Source organism: Pelobates fuscus, chromosome 2, assembly GCF_036172605.1.
Source record: "Pelobates fuscus isolate aPelFus1 chromosome 2, aPelFus1.pri, whole genome shotgun sequence".
Lineage (NCBI taxonomy): Eukaryota > Metazoa > Chordata > Amphibia > Anura > Pelobatidae > Pelobates > Pelobates fuscus.
In genome coordinates, this window is record NC_086318.1 from 180,915,149 (window position 1) to 180,935,536 (window position 20,388).

At 45.8% G+C, this 20,388-nt stretch overlaps 1 protein-coding gene across 1 annotated transcript in view; it reads left to right on the forward strand.

Moving 5' to 3' along the window:
- LOC134586243 (cyclic GMP-AMP synthase-like) overlaps positions 1–20,388 on the forward strand; it is an 89,207-nt gene that overhangs the window by 51,357 nt on the left and 17,462 nt on the right. Inside the window, exon 2 of the mRNA XM_063441736.1 lies at positions 14,729–14,948. Within this exon, the coding sequence (XP_063297806.1) occupies positions 14,729–14,948 (220 nt within the window). The remainder of the gene's footprint in view (positions 1–14,728; positions 14,949–20,388) is intronic.

The window sequence follows — 20,388 nt, forward strand, 5'->3', positions numbered from 1 at the left end:
CCGAATATATATATATAGGGAGAGAAATAAGATCCGGGATAGCTCTCATGACAATTAAGCAGGGTAATAGGTCAGTCACTGATTATGCTATTGAATTCCGTATGTTATCTTCGGAGGTATCGTGGAATAACAACTCACTCGTTACTGCCTTTACAGAGGGTCTGTTTGATACCTTGCTGCATGAGTTAGCAGCTAGGGATCTACTTGATCAGTCAGAGGAGTTGGTTTCTTACACACCTCATATAGACAGGAGAAGCAGGGAGAGGAGACAAACTAGGAACGCTACCAGACTAGCACCTACATTTATAAACCCTGTGGTACATACACCAGAACCTATGTAATTAGGTTCTGCTAGGTTATCAGAGGAGTAAAAATCATATCGACATAGAGAGTGGTTATGTCTTTACTGGGGAAAAAAAAGACACCTTTGAAAAGTTTGCCCTTCTAGGCCGCAAAACTTGCACACCCAAGTCCTAGTAGGGGACTGGCCTTGGGTGTTAACACTTTGTCCCCAATAACACCTCATACTTGCTTCCTTCTACCTATAACCTTAAAAATTGGGTTCTTACACTACTCAGACACAGGCATTATTAGACTCTGGTGCTGCTGAGAGTTTCATTAATTTAGCTTTCGCCACCAAGCTAAACTTACCCCTTAAAGAAAGAGACACACCCTTGGCCGTTGAGGCCATAGAAGGTAAGTAGCCCAATTCTAGAGCTTACAATCACTTATGAGACAGAGATCTCATCTCTGACAGTTGGACTCTTACACCACTAGATAATAGTGTTACAGGTCATTACTTCACCTTCTGCTTCTATAGTGTTAGGATTTTCATGGTTGTACACACATAACCCTACCATTGATTGGCAGAGAAGGGATATTATTTCTTGTGGCTCTACATGCAGGAACCTTTGCCTTCAGGACATCTTACCTGTTCATACCCTTAACGTGCCCACAGCTCAACCTTTATCTACCAGTGTACCAGATCAATATGCAGACCTTAAAGAGGTATTTAACAAGAAGGAAGTTGAGAAGCTGCCTCTTACAGGTCATATGATTGTACCATTAAGCTCCTTCCAGGTTATATGCCACCTAGATCTATACTCTATCTCCTCAAGAAAATGAGGAACCCAATTCTCTCTGGCCAAAGGTTTTGCATGAAGGTCATCCTCTCCTGCTGGATCAGGTTTCTTTTTTGTCTCTAAAAAAGAGGGGGACCTTAGACCTTGTATCAACTAGCAAGGGTTAAAGCGTATAACAGTTAAAAATGCATATCCGATTCCTCTGGTTACTGAGCTGTTTGACAAAGTACAGGGTTCTACTGTATTCACCAAACTGGATCTCAGGGGGGCTTATAATCTGGTCAGAATCCGCCATGGTGATGAATGGAAGATGGCCTTTAACATCAGAAGCGGGCATTATGAATATACCGTCATGCCTTTTGGCTTATGTAATGCTCTGGCCGTCTTCCAAGATCTCATAAACTATGTACTTAGAGACTACTTAAATAGTTTTGTTCTGCTGGCGGCCCACGGTCGCAGTGGCAGCAGGGCCCCCTGGAGTGACGGGCCTGGTCGCAGCTGTAGTTACTGGTTGGGGGCAATATGAAACAAGCTAGTCAAAGCATAGAGACATAGACTATCAAGAGATTACACAGTATACACTGTTAGAACAGCAATATTAGGTCACGTCTCACTAGATATAGTGTATTGAGAAATCAGCACACATTTTAAATGTAATAAATACAAACAAGATAAACATGGTGCAGGTTAGACAGCATGTTAGTTTTGCAAAAGTGTGGGCTTTTTGCAAGAGTGGCTGTAAAGGAAAGAAAACCTCCAGAGGCCCCCAGGCCAGCTAGTTGCGAGAACCACAGTGACTCAAAAGGAGAAACGATATGGAAAACCACAGGGCTGAAAAATGATAAGAGATGTAGTGGTAACTAAATACTATGCCGGAGACGACAACTGCATGAGTTAATTTCAGACAAAGCCCCGCTGAGGCAACACAAAGTCTAGTAATGAGTGTCCCGAATCAGGTCTAATAGCCCACCTGAGTGTGGACATGTGGCAATGTCATAGGAGTAAGGCAGGCCTGGGGTGGTCACCTCAGATGTCGAGACTCCATTCAGTGTGGGGTGTAGGTCCAGTGGGATCTGCGAGCCGTGCCGCAGCCGGCAACTAGATTTAGGGTGCTTTGCAGGCACTATACACCCAGCCAGGGGAGGGCTGGCAGCCTTAGGCCTGGGGGGCAAAACCAGTCAAGTGGCCCATTGCGCCACCAAATCAGTTCACCATCCATGCCCACCTTTTCCTGGTTTTATAACGGATATTGATGTTATGCTAATCAGTAGCTCCTTCACGGCTCTGACTTTCAATGTTGTCAGAGCACAGGCTGAGAATCTCTGAGCCTATGCTGACTCACTAACTGAGCGCCGGAAACAGGAGGGGAGAGGATATGATCTGACTGCACCTACTGCTGGTGCGCACCAGTGGACCACCAGCGAATCTTTTAAATTAAATATGCTGGTGTACCCAACTTGTGAGCTGTGTTGGCCGCCGGGCGCCTCTGTTGTCATGGCACCCTGCGTGACCGCACAGCTTGCCCACCCCAACGGCTGGCCCTGCTGACACACACTGATGTTACTACTTAGACATCCCTCAATATTAATACAGAGATGAGAGTAAACACCAATAAACTGTGGAAACAGAGCTGATCCCCCCAAATTTATAAAGGTTTGCTTAGAGGATTTATTCAAGATTAAATCATGCCTCCTCCTCTCTCCCCCATGCGCTGCTCTGTAGGCTGGGAGGAAGTGAAGAGTAATCACAGTCTCCCAGCACAACGCCACCTGTGGCTGCATGGGGAACAGCTGTTTAATGTAATGCTTGCAGGACGGCCAGCTGCCGCAGAACCTCTTTGTTTCCGTCTCTGCAAAGGGCTCCAGGCACTGCTTGTTGTGAGTGTGAGCCACTGTAAATTAGGGGCAGAGGGCACTTGCACTGCGGTCAAGACGGGTCTGGGCAGGAGGAGAGTGCAGTGCAATCAGTGCACTCCCCTCCTGTGGGTCACCAGTAGACTGGTGCACCTGCCCAGGATCAGAGCCGGTGCAAGGATTTTTGCCGCCCTAGACAAAATATAAATCCCCCCCCCATGTGACATCACAATGCCCCACCCATATGATCTGCCATATGAACTAACGCCAGTGCTGCACACAGTGTGTGTTTACATTAAAAAGCCTGCAGGGACCAGCTATAGACACCAGAACCACTTCATTAAGCTATAGTGTCCCTTTAATGTGAGGTAAATTATAGATTAGTGTCACTAATAATATACTAGATTGCTTACTTACAATTAGATGAGGATGATGATGGGCTGCAGTTTGGCTCCACTGGTCTGGTGTAGAACAGGACCTCTGGAGGCTGTTTGCAACTGTGGTCACAAAATTCAACGTTCTGGGAGAATTGGAAGCAGCTCCATTTTTTGGGGGCCTCTTACACAGCTCAAGGTCTGGGCCCCAGGGCCTGACGGTGGGTATGCCCATAAGGCCCACTCATAAGTCCACTTATATGTTCCACCCACCCATGAGCTCGCTCACAGGGAGTGGAGTGTGTAGGGGATGTGTTATGTGTTATCTAATATGTGTGGTTATGGTATGTAGTGTATAGGGATACCAGTTTGTGCAGGTGATGCAGTGTGTTTGTGTGTAGTGGAAGCAGTGTGTATTTGTGTATAAGGGATGTATTATGTGTTTCTGGTTGTGTGTGAGGGATGCATTGTGTGAATCTGTGTTTGTATGCATAAGGGATGCAAGGTGTGTGTCTGTATGTGTGTGCATTGAGTGTAAGAGATGCATTGTGTTTCTGTGTGTATGTAAGAAAAACAGTGTGTGTGTTTGCATGTGTGTGTAAGGGTTTGCATTGTATGTTTCTGTGTATGTGTGCAAATGATGCATTGTCTTTGTGTGTAAGGGTTGCATTGTGTGTGTGTGTAATGGATGCATCGTGTGTTTCTCTGTGTGTAAGGGAAGCATGTTCTGTTTCTGTGTATGTATAGGGATGCATTGTGTGTTTCTGTGTATGTATAGGGGTGCATTGTGTGTTTCTGTGTATGTATAGGGGTGCATTGTGTGTTTCTGTGTATGTATAGGGATGCATTGTGTGTGTGTGTGCGCGTAGTGTTAAAGAGCTCCCTGTCTTGCCCCCTGTCCTATAGAGCTGTCCCTTCTGTCCCTTAGAGCTCTCCCCTGCCCCTTAGTGGTCTCTCCTCTCCCCCACCCTCCCCTAGCGGTCTCTTCTCACACTCACCCACCCTCCCTGTGCTCTTCTCACCCCCCTCCACCCTCCCTGTGTTCTTCTCACTCCTCCCTCTGTGTGTTCTCACCCCCCCTGTGTTCTTCTTACCCCCCTCCTCCCTGTGTTCTTCTTACTCCCCCCCTTGTTCTTCTTTCCCCTTCTTCGTATTACTCCCCCCTTCTTCTTACCCCCTTCTTCTTCTTAACCCTCCTACTTCTTCTTACCCCCTCTTCTTCTTCTTACCCCCTCCTTCTTCTTCTTACCCCTTCCTTCTTCTTCTTACCCCTTCCTTCTTCTTCTTACCCCCTTTTTCTTCTTACTCCCCCTTTTTCTTCTTACTCCCCCCTCTTCTTCCTCCCCTTCTTCTTACCCCCTCTTCTTCTTACCCCCCTTCTTCTAATTACTCCCCACTCTTGTTCTTACTCCCCCCTTCTTCTTCGTACCCCCCTCTTTTTCTTATCTCCCCTCCTTCTTACTTCCCCCTTCTTCTTACTCCCCCCTCTTATTATCCCCCCTCCCCTCTTCTTACTCCCTCTCTTCCCTCTTCTTACTCCCCCCTCTTCTTACTCCCCCCTCCCCTCTTCTTACTCCCCCCTCCCCTTCTTCTTACTCCCCCCTCCCCTTCTTCTTACTCTCCCCCCTCCCCTCTTCTTACTCCCCCCTCCCCTCTTTTTACTCCCCCCTCCCCTCTTTTTACCCCCCCTCCCCTCTTCTTACTCTCCCCCCTCCCCTCTTCTTACTCTCCCCCCCTCCCCTCTTCTTACTCTCCCCCCCTCCCCTCTTCTTACTCCCCCCTCCCCTCCCTCCCCTCTTCTTACTCTCCCCCTCTCCCCTCTTTTTACTCCCCCCCTCACCTCTTTTTACTCCCCCCCTCTTTTTACTCCCCCCTCCCCTATTTTTACTCCCCCCCCTCCCCTCTTCTTACTCTCCCCCCTCCCCTCTTCTTACTCTCCCCCCCTCCCCTCTTCTTACTCCCCCCCTCCCCTCCCTCCCCTCTTCTTACTCTCCCCCTCCCCTCTTTTTACTCCCCCCCTCCCCTCTTCTTACTCCCCCCCTCCCCTCTTCTTACTCCCCCCCCTTCTTCTTACTTCCCCCCTTCTTCTTACTCCCCCCCTTCTTCTTACTTCCCCCCCTTCTTCTTACTTCCCCCCCTTCTTACTTCCCCCCTTCTTACTACCCCCCCTTCTTCTTACTCCCCCCTTCTTCTTACCCCCCCTTCTTCTTACCCCCCTTCTTCTTACCCCCTCCCCCTTCTTCTTACCCCCTCCCCCTTCTTCTTACCCCCTCCCCCCCTTCTTCTTACCCCCTCCCCCCTTCTTCTTACCCCCTCCCCCCTTCTTACCCCCTCCCCCCCTTCTTCTTACCCCCTCCCCACCTTCTTCTTACCCCCTCCCCCCCTTCTTCTTACCCCCTCCCCCCTTCTTCTTACCCCCTCCCCCCCTTCTTCTTACCCCCTCCCCCCCTTCTTCTTACCCCCTCCCCCCCTTCTTCTCCCCCCCTCCCCTCTTCTTACTCCCCCCTCCCCTCTTCTTACTCTCCCCCTCTCCCCTCTTTTTACTCCCCCCCTCACCTCTTTTTACTCCCCCCTCCCCTATTTTTACTCCCCCCTCCCCTCTTCTTACTCTCCCCCCTCCCCTCTTCTTACTCTCCCCCCCTCCCCTCTTCTCACTCCCCCCCTCCCCTCCCTCCCCTCTTCTTACTCTCCCCCCTCCCCTCTTTTTACTCTCCCCCCTCCCCTCTTCTTACTCCCCCCCCTTCTTCTTACTTCCCCCCCTTCTTCTTACTCCCCCCCTTCTTCTTACTTCCCCCCCTTCTTCTTACTTCCCCCCCTTCTTACTTCCCCCCCTTCTTCTTACTCCCCCCCTTCTTCTTACCCCCACTTCTTCTTACCCCCCCTTCTTCTTACCCCCTCCCCCCCTTCTTCTTACCCCCTCCCCCCCCCTTCTTCTTACCCCCTCCCCCCTTCTTACCCCCTCCCCCCCTTCTTCTTACCCCCTCCCCACCTTCTTCTTACCCCCTCCCCCCCCTTCTTCTTACCCCCTGCCCCCTTCTTCTTACCCCCTCCCCCCTTCTTCTTACCCCCTCCCCCCCCTTCTTCTTACCCCCTCCCCCCCTTCTTCTTACCCCCTCCCCTCCCCTTCTTCTTACCCCCTCCCCTCCTTCTTACCCCCTCCCCTGTAGGTGGCCGAGCTGCACTCCGGTCCGCGGTCCCGGCCGGAGTGATAGGAAGGTGCTCAGTGTGCACTTCCTGTCAGTCCGGCCGGGTACAGGAAACAGAAACTCCTGTTCCGCGCGGAACAGGAGTTTCGGTTTCCTGTACCCGGCCGGACTGACAGGAAGTGCACACTCAGTGTGCACCTTCCCATCACTCCAGCCGGGACCGCGGACCGGAGTGCAGCTCGGCCACCTACAGGGGAGGGGAGGGAGGGAAAAGCAGCTGCAGCCGTCTGAGCGCTCTTTACAGAGCGCTCGGCGGCTGCAGCATTTAAAGGGCCGGCCCGCCGCGGCCGGTCCTAAAATAATTTCGGGCGGCCTGGGGGGCAATTGCCCCCCTGCCCCCCGGCCCAGCCCGCCCCTGCACCCAGCTATGTTAGAGGCAAAAATTATCACCTTCCCAAAACCCATGAAACAGAAGTGCAAATCGCAGGCCCATTTCCCAGTTGAATGCAGACACTCAAATATTTGCAAATGCGATTGCGCACCAATTGAAACACTTTTCCAAACTTAATTGCAGCTAAACAGGCTGGGAGGCAGGTGGGTGACAATACCTGACAGTTCCTTGACTTCCTAGAACTACTGAGCAGAAAAGGGGAGGAAAGCCTAGTAGTAGCATTAGACGTGGAAAATGCCTTTGATTCCCTACGTTGGGGATACATGCCAACTGTGCTGAAGAGATTCGGCTTTCCTTAAAAATGTTTGTGTAGTATCCTTACCCTATGCACTACACCTACAGCTAGGATCGTGAATTTAGTTTTTTTTCTCTCGGACCTATAGTATAGCCAATGGAACTAATCAGGGTTGTCCCATTTAATTTTTATATTGGCACTGTAACTCCTGGTGCATAAAATCAAAAGGTACCCAGACATAACTAGACTGACCATGCAGGTGGGGACTCTGAAGTTGGCCTACTTTGCAGAGAGTGTCCTTTTGCTGCTCACTCAGCCACATGCATTGTTAGAACCCCTTCTGATTCATTTGTCCAAGTATGGCAAAGTACAGTTTTATAAAGATAACATTGCAAATACACAGGTATTACCAATAAACTTAAACAGAGCTACTATAGATTTTTTGCAACACAAGTATCCCTTCGAGTGGAGAAAGGAGTTAATAACATACTTGGGTATGCAGATAGCCGCCTCTAAACAGATTTTATTAAAAGATAACCATTGTTACATAGTTACATAGCTGAATAGAGTGATGACTTGTGTCCATCAAGTTCAGCCTTCCTCACATTTGTTTTTTGCTGTTGATCCAAAAGAAGGCAAAAAAAAAAACAGTTTGAAGCACAATTTTGCAACAAGCTAGGAAAAAAAATCCTTCTTGACCGCAGAATGGCAGTCAGATTTATCCAAGCAGTTATTACCCTACATTGAAAGATTATATCCTTGAATATTCTGTTTTTGCAAGTATGCATCTAGTAGCTGTTTGAACATCTGTATGGACTCTGATAAAACCACTTCTTCAGGCAGATTGTTCCACATCCTGATTGTTGTGACAAGACCAATCTCGCCACATTGCATTGGAGGAGCCTGGTTGCCCGCCTGTTGCCTTTGGATTATGGACCGGCAGCTAAAGGGTTAATTTTACTGTGCAGAAGGATTTATTTCTCCCTTTCTGCACAGCTGTTCGGTAGATTCTATCTACCGAACAAACAGCTTCTTTTCAGCCTCCCCAGAGCCGTGGGAAGCCGGCCGGCGACCTTAATTGGCCACCCAGAAGCTGGAGTGCGCCCTCCATTTACCTCCCTGAAGCCGCGGTTAACCGCGGCTTAACGAGCGTGTGCCGGCAATTGACCACCCAGTAGCTGCGGCTAACCGCAGCTTAATTGATTGTTACTGGGTGGTCGCGGTTACACTTAGCCGCCACACGATGGCGGTGTACTGGAGCTCCCCGGGCAGCCAGCGCTTTTCTGCCCGGCTTTCCTGCACCAAACCCGGACACTTTTACGTGCAGACACCGCTGAACCTCCAGCCCCTGGTTCTAATTCGTACGGATTTAACAAATGCATGTAAATTCGGTATTTTATGTTGGAGGAATGTTTTAACCCAGATAGCCATGCCATGGAGCATATTAGTGTAATTAAAGACTTTGGCTCCATGGCAATTAAACTGTATTCGTGTGGTCTGAGTGCCATTCACCTTATAATGTGCACTCTGACCTGAGCTATCTGGGGATATGTTACATGTATATATTTACTGTACCATTTGTCCCATTATGTATTTTAAAGTGATAGTCTGTCTTTGTCTCCCCACGTGTGTAATGGAGTTTTGCCTTTGTCCTGGGAGATAATTGAATTACTTCTCCAGGGCAGAGGGGAGGAAGCCAGGATGCATTGTGGGGATGTTTTACTTCTGTATGTCTGTAATTGGTACTTGTCTGTCTTTTGTTACAGTCTTCCATCTGGTCCCCTAGGGGAGTGTCCACCAGGTGGGAGACCTGCATAAATACAGGGGCAGGTAGCCCTCAATAAACAGACCACTGCTTGACCCTCAACACGGAGCCTTGGGGGGATTCTTGGGGGGATTCACTGTATGCTGATAGGGACTGACTGCCAGGAGTGTAAGCTGCTTGGGAGCTTTTCCTGTTCGTCTGCTAGCAGCTATTCGTGAGGTTCCAGTTCGGGAGTTTGGAGTGCTACCTTATTCTCTTGTATGCAGTTAGGGAGTTTGGTGCATTCACTTATATCCAATTCGTGAGTTTTGGTGATTCTACAGTAGCTGTGCCTGTCTTTGAAAAGGGGATTATCGCCTAAACGCTTTAAAACCCCTTGTCTGCTGAAACGGTCCGTTACAATTGTTTTTACAGTAAAAAAACCTTTCCTTTGCCTTAGACGAAATCTTCTTTCTTCCAGTCTAAACGCATGGCCTTATGTCCTATGTAAAGTCCGGTTTGTGAATAGGTTTCCACACAATGGTTTGTATTGGCCCCGAATATATTTGTATAATGTTATCATATCCCCTCTCAGGCGACATTTTTCTAAACTAAATAGGTTTAAATTTGTTAACCTTTCTTCATAGCTGATATGTTCCATTCCTTTTATTAATTTTGTAGCCTGCCTCTGCACTTTTTCTAGTGCCATAATATTCTTCTTTAGAACAGGTGCCCAAAATTGCACAGCATATTCAATATGTGGTCTTACCAGTGATTTATAAAGAGGCAAAATGATATTCTCGTCCCGAGAATGAATGCCCTTTTTCATGCATGACAATACCTTACTGGCCTTGGCCACTGCTGATTGACATTGCACATTGTTGCATAGTTTGTTGTCTATAACAATTCCCAAGTCCTTTTCGTGTGTTGTTATCCCTAATTCGCTTCCATGAAGGGTATACGTTGCTTGTGTATTCTTTACGCCGAAGTGCATAATTTTGCATTTTTCAACATTAAATTTCATCTGCCATTTGAGTGCCCAGCCCCCCAGTCTATCTAAATCCCTCTGCAGCAAAGTAATATCTTGCTCACATTGTATTATTTTACAAAGGTTTGTGTCATCTGCAAACACTGAAACATGACTTTCAAAGCTGTCTTCAAGATCATTTATAAACATGTTAAATAGAAGGGGTCCCAGAACAGACCCCTGAGGGACACCACTTGCCACCTCTGTCCAGCTTGAAAATTTACCATTAATGACAACTCTTGGTACTCTGTTTTTAAGCCAATGTTCTACCCAAGAACAAGCATTTTCATCTAGACCGATTTCCTTGAGTTTGAACACTAATCTATTGTGTGGAACTGGATCAAATGCCTTGGCAAAATCCAAATAGATCACATCCACTGCAACACCCTGATCTATACTTCTACTTACTTCTTCGTAGAACAGAATCAAGTTAGTTTGACATGACCTGTGCTTCATAAAACAGTGCTGATTTTTTGCTGATAACCATGTTCTTCTCAAGGAATATTATCCCTTAATAACCTTTCAAATATTTTCCCAGCCACAGAAGTTAAGCTCACAGGTCTATAATTTCCAGGCAAGGATTTTGAACCCCTTTTGAATATAGGAACCATATCTGCCTTCCTCCAATCCTCCGGAACACTTCCTGAAAGAAAAGAATCTTGAAAGATTAAAAACAGAGGTTCACTTATTTCTATACTTAGTTCCTTAAGTACACGTGGATGAATACCGTCAGGCCCTGGAGCTTTGTTTATATTAACTTTCTTTAGTTGCTGCAGCACCTTGTCTTGAGTTAACCAATTACAATTATTCTGCAAGTTTTTAGTAGCAATCATTTGCACATCTATTGCCAGGGGTTCTTCCTCAATATATACGGAGGATAAATAGTTATTTAAAATTCCTGCCTTTTCCTAGTCATTAATTAACATCCCCGTTTCAGTTTTTAGTGTACCTACACTTTCATTTTTGTTTTTTTTAGAATTTACGTACTTAAAAAATGCTTTGAGGTTGTTTTTTCTCTCTTTAGCTATCATTTTTTCATTTTGAAGTTTAGCAAGTCTAATTGCCTTTTTGCACACATTATTTGCTTCCTTATATCTTTTATAAGATGCATCTGGTTTGTCCGATTTAAATGCTTTAAATGCCCTTTTCTTATTTTTAATCTCTTGTTTTACTTCTCTACTAAGCCACATTGGTTTTAATTTGTTTCTTTTATATTTATTTCCCAATGGTACATACTGAGAAATGTACCTTTCTAATATTTGTTGTAAGATGATCCATTTATCTCAGTGTTCTTTTCACTAAAGTGTTTATGCCAGTCAATATATTGTAAAGCGGCCCTTAACTTATTGAAATTGGCCTTTTTAAAATTATATGTTTTAGTATACCCATGTGCTTTAGTTTTTTTGAGTTTATTTCAAAGGACACTATATTGTGATCACTATTTCCCAAGTGCTCACCTACTTGAATGTTGGTCAAAAGATCAACGTTGTTTGTTAAAACCAGGTCCAGACAAGCGTCCATTCTAGTTGGTGCTTGTACATGTTGTGACATGAACGTGTCATTTAACAAGTTTAAAAACCTAATTCCCTTTGTAAGCTGATACAAACAATATGATCCAAACTGGAAAAATGGGAGGGGACCTTTACCTCTTGGGTTGGACGGATCCACTCCTTGGTTAAAATGTATATACTGCCACTGATATTATATACTTTTTTAGAACACTTCCAATAGGGATTCCAAAAACAATACTGGTAAATGTTCAAAATTATTTAATGCTCACATTTGGAGATGCAGACCACCAAGGGTGTCGCTCCAAGTTATGAGTTGTGCAATGATTGAGGGAGGGCTGGGGTGCCCAACATATACAAATAGATAGCTGCAATACTAGCCCAAACTGCAGCACTGAGTGGAACATCCACCCTGCCACTATTTAGCTATTATCTATGTTGGACCTTATATGGGTACACAATGGCGAATAGCCATGCAGCATCAACCCTCTATCTACCAAATGTCTTTCACTGCAAACATGGAGGACCTTTTGACACCTGGGGTTTCCACACAGAAAACTTAGCATTAGACACAGTGCAGGGATACTTAGAGTTCAGCATGTTTTGATTGTGGGGGAGAATGTGCTACTTGCCAGAGTTACAGACTAGGTTTGCACTCCCTGGCAATGACCTTTTTCAAGTACATATATATGAGGCATATTGTGTCTCCTTTTAAGCCAACAACATTACAAATGACCCAGCTACAGGACTTTGAGAAGCTGTGTATAGGTAAACCAGGGAGAGGTAAAACCCTTTCAGTCTGTTGAAAGAAGCTGATGTGCGTTTCCCTACCAGATACATTATCATATATGCGCCAATGGGAAGAGGAATTAAATTGTACATTAGAGGTGCCACAATGGCACAAGGCAATGCATACGTTAAAACGTTCAATGCACTGCATATCCCATATAGAAGCAATTCATAAAATTTGGCTCAGGTGGTTCCTGAACCCGGTAAAACTGGCACATATATACCCGGGCACGTCGCCAACATGCTGGAGGTGCAAAAAATACAGGGGGTCCCTGAGTCATATTTTCTGGCAATATAAAGGCCTCGATGACTTCTGGGCTCAAATTTATTTACTGATACAAGAGGTGATGGGTGTATCCCTAAAAAAAAACACAAGAATCAATACTAATTACCTATATTCTTTTAGCAGAAAAAAACATGATAACTACCCTCTGGAAGAGTGCACAGACGCCCACGGTAGATGGAGAACAAATGGTATCTAACATGAAATTCTACAAGGAAATGTCCTACAGCAAGCATGTCAAACTTGCGGCCCACTGGCCGCATGCTGCCCACAATAACTATCTTTGCTGCGTGCCTGCCCTGGAGCAACTTTGTGCTGTGGCTGTGACCAGCTGCAAGACAGGAAATATCTTTCCTGTCTGCACAGCCACGGTCGATCGCATGCTCCGGCGACCGCAAGAGCGCTGAGCCTTAGTCCACGCCGGCCACCAGATATACACATACAGTGTGTGAAGTCATATCTGGCAGCTGCAGTGAGCAGAGTGGCTTTCTGTCTGCAGAGCAGGCCAGCCACTCCTCCTTCCCTCCTGCTTGCAGTGCCAGAGGAGTGTATAACGTGTTTGAGCAGAGAAGGGCAGGGCTGGAACTGGAGGACAGGTGGCTCATCTTAAGGTAGGGGAAGAGGGGCTTGGGGGATCTTTCTGTGTAGTATTTTAAATTGTGGAGGAGGGGAGGGTATTAAATTGCAGGAGGGATGGGGGCAGTGTATTAAATTGGGAGGGGAGGGGAAGGGGCAGTGTATTAGAGTGGTGGGAGGGGGAGTAGTGTGTTAAATTAGGGGAGGGAGGGCAGTGTATTAAATTAGAGTGTTGGGAGTGGGGTCAGTGTATTAGATTGGGGGAGGGGTCAGTGTATTAGAGCTGATGGAGGGGGATTAGATTGGGGTGGCTGTGTATTAGAGGGGGGCAGTGTATTGGATGGAAGGACAGTGTTTTAGAGTGGGGGTGCGGGGCAGAATATAAGAGAGGATGGGCAGTGTATTAGATTTGGGGGCAGTATATTGGATTTGTGGGCAGTGTATTGGATTTGGGAGCAGTGTATTAGATGGGGCAGTGTACTAGAATGGGGGGAGGGGACCGTGTATTAAATTGGGTATGCATAGAGGCTTTGAACGCTCCCCATGGAGATGCCGCCTGTCTGCGCAGCTTTTTGTCACACATGCACAGTAGCCTCCCAAGGCTTTCCTATGGCAAAAATTTGAATTGGCTGAGATCATCACGTTTGATGTTTTTAACCAAAGTGAAGAACACACTCATAGGACTTCAAAATCAACAAGATAACATAACTTGTTTGTTTTTTTACAGCTGTGTAACAGCATACAGTCACAATTTCAGTTCCATTACCAAACTTTTCTAAATAAGTCAGGTAGTTTGACTGAAACATTGGTTATATGCAAATGCATGTCTCCTTAAAATAAATGTACTTTTTTGTTTACTTTGAAACACTACGAGCGTGAGGACGTCCAGTGTCAGTTAGGCAACTTTTGTTACACTGTACTTTTCGAAATAAACCTACCTTTCTATGAAAACTTAAGTTTTTGGTTTCTTGCAGCCACCATGAACTTAGACCTTAAATATTTGGCTCGTGTTAGCCTTTTAAGTTTACAATGCTTGTCCTACAGGCTTGCAGGGCTCAGTTCCAGATTTGAGACAGAGTGGGGTGGATGAGTGTTTGAACAGAATTCACTTGAATAAGCTGGGGGGCCTTGAAGGGATGCGCCAGCGCCTAGCTGTACGCTTGCCCTTGTAAGTTGCAGTGTAGAAACTGAACAGTGATGTATATGGAGAACCTTGTCGGCTCTTCTTTTATTTCTCACTTCATTTTCTTTTGTTCATTTTTTGTTTCTTTCTTCCTTCAGTATGTTAAATTGTACATGTACATGTGTTGATGCAAAATGCCTGGTAACAGATGTAGCTGTAGGGGCTGTCGAGTGACACTATCGTATTATACTAGATTGATTGGATGATGTCATGCGGATATGATGGCTGTCTCCACTCATGTTGCAAATGTAACTTATGCAATACCACGTGATACCCTTGTATGTTTAAAAACGCAATGTCATATTTGTATTCTATGCCTGTACTGTTTTGTATTAAAAAAAAAGTAATTAAGCAAAGGTTGACTGCTTACATTAGGGATAATCAGGGAATGCCTGGAACCATAATCCCACAAAACACTTTAAAGGTTATGGTGCTTAGAGTGTTCCTTTGATAATGGTATTGTTCTGTATTTTTTAGATTTCAAAAGCAAATGAATTTGACATCATGCTGAAGATACCAGTGGAACGAGTTCATTTGAAAAACGAAAATGAAAGTGGTGCTTTTTATAAATTTATATTTAAAAGACTACCAAAAAATAATCCGTGGAACAGGTATGCAGATGAGGAATCAGGGTTTATTTCTCCTAACGAAATAATGACTGAATTACGAAATATTATTAAAACAATTATAAAGTCAGGTAAGATATTAATTTTTTCTTTTTGGATACAACTGATCTCTTCTTTAAATATCCTTCTGTACTTATAAGTAAACAGTTATTTTTCCTGTCTCGCCTATCACCCTTCAAAGAAGTAGAAAGAAGGGTGTGGGAGGTGGAGGCAAGGAAAGTATGGTCAGATGGTGGTGCCAGCTCCACCAGGGGCTTGTACCCACTAATGAATTATAGAAAAAACAGGAGAAATCTCCCCTAGGGGAGATCTGCTGCTGGCAAGTTAACGAATTAAACAACTTGTATAGAAACTACCTACCAGTCCTAGAACGTGTGGCAAATATAGAGGAGGGAGAAAATAATAAGAAGCAGGAGTGTATGCTTCCTATTAGCTTAGCAATACTAGGCAAGAAACTGCACAGGATAGAGTGATGTTGTAGTTGAATCTAATATATAGATATAAAGATATGTTTCACATGAATCAGATAATGATATAGGAATATGTATCACATACATCAGCATCTACCCTTGAGTATTGGCTTCTAACCAGGAGAGGTGAGCTATAATAGCGTAAAAGGAACGGGACAGAGAAACGGTTCTTGAAAAGAAATCCTCTGAACTAATCCCTGGTTCTCCTGTAACACCTTCGAGGGTGTTCTGTGCTAAGCCTAACTTGTGCGGTTAAATCCACTGCCTAAGCCCCCATTGCCGTGCTATCTAGGAACGAGCACACAGTGTAAGATTGAAAGTGGGTCTAAATTCCCATAGTGAAATAAAGGTATCCCTTGGTGAAGAAATACGTGAAGAGAGAGCGAGCTGAAGCCCTGCCTAAACCTATAGATTTAGAGGGATGTTTCTCTGCCCCTGGCTCTAAAATACAATAGGTGAAGCATCATCATTTTTTTCATATCAGTAGCCATAATTGGGGGAGATCCAAGATAGTGTTCCTTTGTCTGTTTTATTTTAAAAGGACTTAATAAAGATATATATATATATATATATTTTTTTTTTTTTTACAAAGGACACTTGCTAAGCTAATAGGAAGCATACACTCCTGCTTCTTATTATTTTCTCCCTCCTCTATATTTGCCACACGTTCTAGGACTGGTGGGTAGTTTCTATACAAGTTTTTTAATTCGTTAACTTGCCAGCAGCAGATCTCCCCTAGGGGAGATTTCTCCTGTTTTTTCTATCCTTCTGTACTTATCATAAATCTTCATATTGCGTTTGACTGGAGATGATCATATTAGCACTTCCCATCCACCATGGTGTAAGCATAATTACTATATTTTCAGCAAATACATATTATAAGACACTTAATGAATTCTCACCAAGCAACCATCAAATCACTTAAAATTCCATTGGATAGGTCAGACTTTCAGATTTTTCTTTCAAGTTTGCTAAAGACCTAACTAAATGTCAAACGTTGCTGTTTATGTTCTGGTTCTCCAACTAAATCTGCAACGTATGTACCTTGAGTGCCTAAATCACATTTCTTTTTATACCTGGGGCGTACCTAGAGCATTTGGCAAACGAGCAGATCTTGTATTTGGCACCTCACCCCCCAATCCTTTTTAATGTTTTCAAGAATATATATTGCACAAATTTGTAAGCTGCATGTTCGAAATAGTCCCCTCAAGGCCCCTGTATAGACTACAATAGAGTCTAATGGGCACTGGAAAGATATCTCTCTAACATTCTGGTCCCTATTCGCAATATAGTAATATAACATAGCTCTCTGATACCCAGCCAAAGTGTTCTGTTCTCACCTTAATTACTGTTGCTGGGTGCTATAACTGGTTGGCAGACCTTCTTCTTCTCCCAGCCACTTTATGCATCTGTTTCTCCCCCTTTGTGTGTATCTTTTCCCCCTTCCCCTTCGTGTGTCTCTCCCCCCAAGCCTTTCTTTGTGCCTCTTTGACCCCCCCAGCCCCATTGTCTCTTTCTTCTCTCAGCCCTGTTGTGCAAATGTTTTCCCCTTTGCCCCTTTGTGTGTCTCTTTGTCCCCACAGCCCTTCTGTGGGTCTCCTTGTCCCCCTTAACCTCTCTGTGTACCTCTTTGTATCTCCCAGCCATTTGTGGGTCTCATTGAGCCTCCAACCCCTCTGTGTGAATTTGTCCACTGAGCCCTTCTGTGTGTCTGTTTGTCAACATCCCCTCTTGTGTCCTTCTTTTGCCCCCCTCCTGTGTCCTTTCTTTGTCCCCTCTCCTGTGACCTTCTTTTGTCTCTGAAGCCTCTATTTGCATCTCTTTGTGCCTCTCAGTATGTCTCTTTGTGCCTCCCAGCCTTTCTGTTTGTCTCGTTGTTCCCCCAAGCCGCACTGTTTGCCTCCTCTGTGTCAGGATCGGGACAGGGATCCAACACGCAGAGTACAAAGAGTAGCAGATACGTATACCGGACCTTAGAATGGCCGGACTTAACGTAAAACTACGTATAGAATGGTCAGGGACAAGCCGAGGTCGAGGGAACGAGAAGACAGGTAAGCGAGAGACAAGCCGGGTCAAGGATAACAGAGAAGACAGGTAAGTAATAACAAAGCCGGGTCAGAACCAAAAGACAAGAGAATACAAGAGCACTGTGTGACTAGGCAGGCTAGAACCACGACAGGGCAATGAGCAAATGCTGAGAGCTCCCTTAAATACCCTGGTTCTAGAGACAAATCACGCCTCCGCCGAGACCTGATTCGTGTCCGGGATTTGACTGACAGGTCGGGCTAGAATAGCGTCATGACGTCGACTATTGAGCGTCACGTTACAAAAAGGCATAGTTCTCTCGCGGCCGGCGTTTACATGCGCGAGGGGACCGCGAGGAACGGGAGAATCATGCCGTCTGGATGGAAAAACGTCTAAGTCTCTACCCGTCTCAGGGGTAGAGACTACAGGTACCCTGACACTCTGCTTCCCAGCCCCTCTGTGTCTCTCTTTGGGCCCCCAGCCCTTCTTTGTGTCTCCTAGCCCCTCTATGTCTCATTGATTCCCCCAGCCGCTCTGTTTGTCTCTTTGTCCCCTCTCAGCCCCTCTGTGTGTCTCTTTATGCCCCACACCCCCTGTGTCTTTGTCCCCCTCCCCTCCTGCGTCCTGTCTTTGTCCCCCCCACCCCTCCAGTGCCCTTCTTTTATCCCCCCCTTCCTTCGTGTGCCCTTCTTATGACCCCTCCCCCATAATCGGTATGACAGGAAAGAGTTTTTTGCTCTCAGTGAGCACTTCCTGTCAGACCGGGTAGAGGATACAGAAGCTCCTCTGCATTATATATGTATAATATATTATAAAATGATTTAATTATTTTTTAATATATTACACATATATAATATAGACACTCCTCACTTATCGACCGGGTTCCCTTCCTATGACCTGGTCGTGGAACAGATCAGTCGGTAAATTTCCCCAAAATAGATTTGAGGGATTCCCTGCTCTGGTGCGTTCGTCTATGTTCGGGGAAGTCTTTCCGAACATATACATACACACCAGAGCAGAGAATCCCCATGACGGCTTGCACAAACGCCTGGTCGTAAGTGCGAGCCATGGTAAAACAGGTAGGTCGCTAAATGATGGCCACCTGTATATGTATAATATATTTATTTTATTATTTTTTTTAGCAGCCTGGGGGACTGCCTGACAGCTCAGAAAGTCCCCCTGCTGGCAGCTCCTAAAGTCCTATTGTGGTGATGTGATCATGGTGATCACATAGCCATGGAGGGCCGGGGTGGCCGGAGCTGCTGTAGGGGAACTGCTGGGGTCTCTGACAGTCCTCCCCGACCGTGATCGAGGTCCTGTCACGGACGTCCTGAACGACCGTGTTTTGTTGGACGTACCTAGTTTGTTCACGGTGGTCAATGGGAAATTATACATAGATATATATGTATATAAAATTTAATTCTAAGTGTATTTTGATATATATATATATATATATATATATATATATATTCCTTTGAGTGTGCTGAACTGATCCTGATGAAAGCCACAAGAGATGTCTGAAACGTTGATGACTAAGATTATGTTTTAACAAGCTTTGGAATAAAGAAGAAAACTTTTATGAAAGAAACAGACCGTGAGTGCAAGCCTTTTTTCAGTATATATATATATAGCAAAAAACAAAGAAAAGATGTAACTAGTCTCAGTGTGTAAACAATCCTGAGACCAGCTACATCACATGGAAATATGTATAGCAATGTAGTGATGATAATAAACTGGCTAAAACATATATGATAAAGACTAATAGAGACCACATATAGAACTAATAATAATAAAACAAAAGTATATACAGGTGGTACTAATACTCCTATGCCAACCACAGAGATAAGTAAGTTAGGGATATAGTCCAAAATTCATGTGGATATAATCTATACCCAAGCCTAGATTACAGCTTTATTGAAAATTAATAAATAGGAGTGGGTCCATCATGATACTAATACCTTAATACTAGGTTATCTCTGGGAAGTGTCTACCAATTCCTGTTTCTTAATCAAAAGAGTAGGGACTGCGCTTATATGCAGAAAATAAAACCCCCTCTGTATATATTTAGGGCATGGGCGTAGGAACCGGGGGGGGATGGGGGGGACGCATCCCCCCCAGCAAATCATGCGGGGGGGACAGGTATGGGGAAATCCCCCCCAGCTCCGCCGGCCCCCCTGATGCTGCAGCCGCCCAAGTGCTCTGCAGAGAGCCTCAGGCGGCTGCTGCTTTGCCCGGGCTAGTGCGTCCATGAGGGCGCACCGCCCGGGCGCAGCATGAGGAGAGGGGCTGACAGGAGGGAAGCGCTCAGCGCTCCCTCCTGTCACTCCCTCACTGTAGTGTGGCCGAGCCCTGTATATAGTCCGCCGGTACAGGGAGCATCTGTGCACTTCCTGTTAGTCCGCCGGGTACAGGAAACAAAAGCTCCCTGTACCGCGGACCATACAGGACTCGGCCACGCTACAACACAGGTAGGGGAGGGGGGGAGAAAAAAAGAAACTGAGGGAGGGAGGGAGGGAGGGAGGGGAAAGAAAGAAACAGGGAGGGAGGGAGGGGGGGGAAGAAAGAAACAGGGAGGGAGGGGGGAAGAAAGAAACAGAGAGGGAGGGGAAAGAAAGAAACAGGGAGGGAGGGGGGAAGAAAGAAACAGAGAGGGAGGGGAAAGAAAGAAACAGGGAGGGAGGGAGGGGAGGGAGAAAGAAACATGGAGGGAGGGAGGGGTAGAAAGATACAGGGAGGGAGGGAGGGGTAGAAAGATACAGGGAGGGAGGGGGGGGAGAAATAAACAGGGAGGGGGGAGAAATAAATAGCGAGGGGGAGAAATAAACAGGGAGGGGGGAGAAAGAAACGGGGGGGAGAAAGAAACAGGGAGGGAGGGGGAGAAAGAAACAGGGAGGGAGGGGGGAGAAAGAAACAGGGAGGGGGGAGGAAAGAAACAGGGAGGGGGAGGAAAGAAACAGGGAGGGGGAGAAAGAAACTGACAGGGGAGGGAGGGGAAGAAAGAAACTGACGGGGGGAA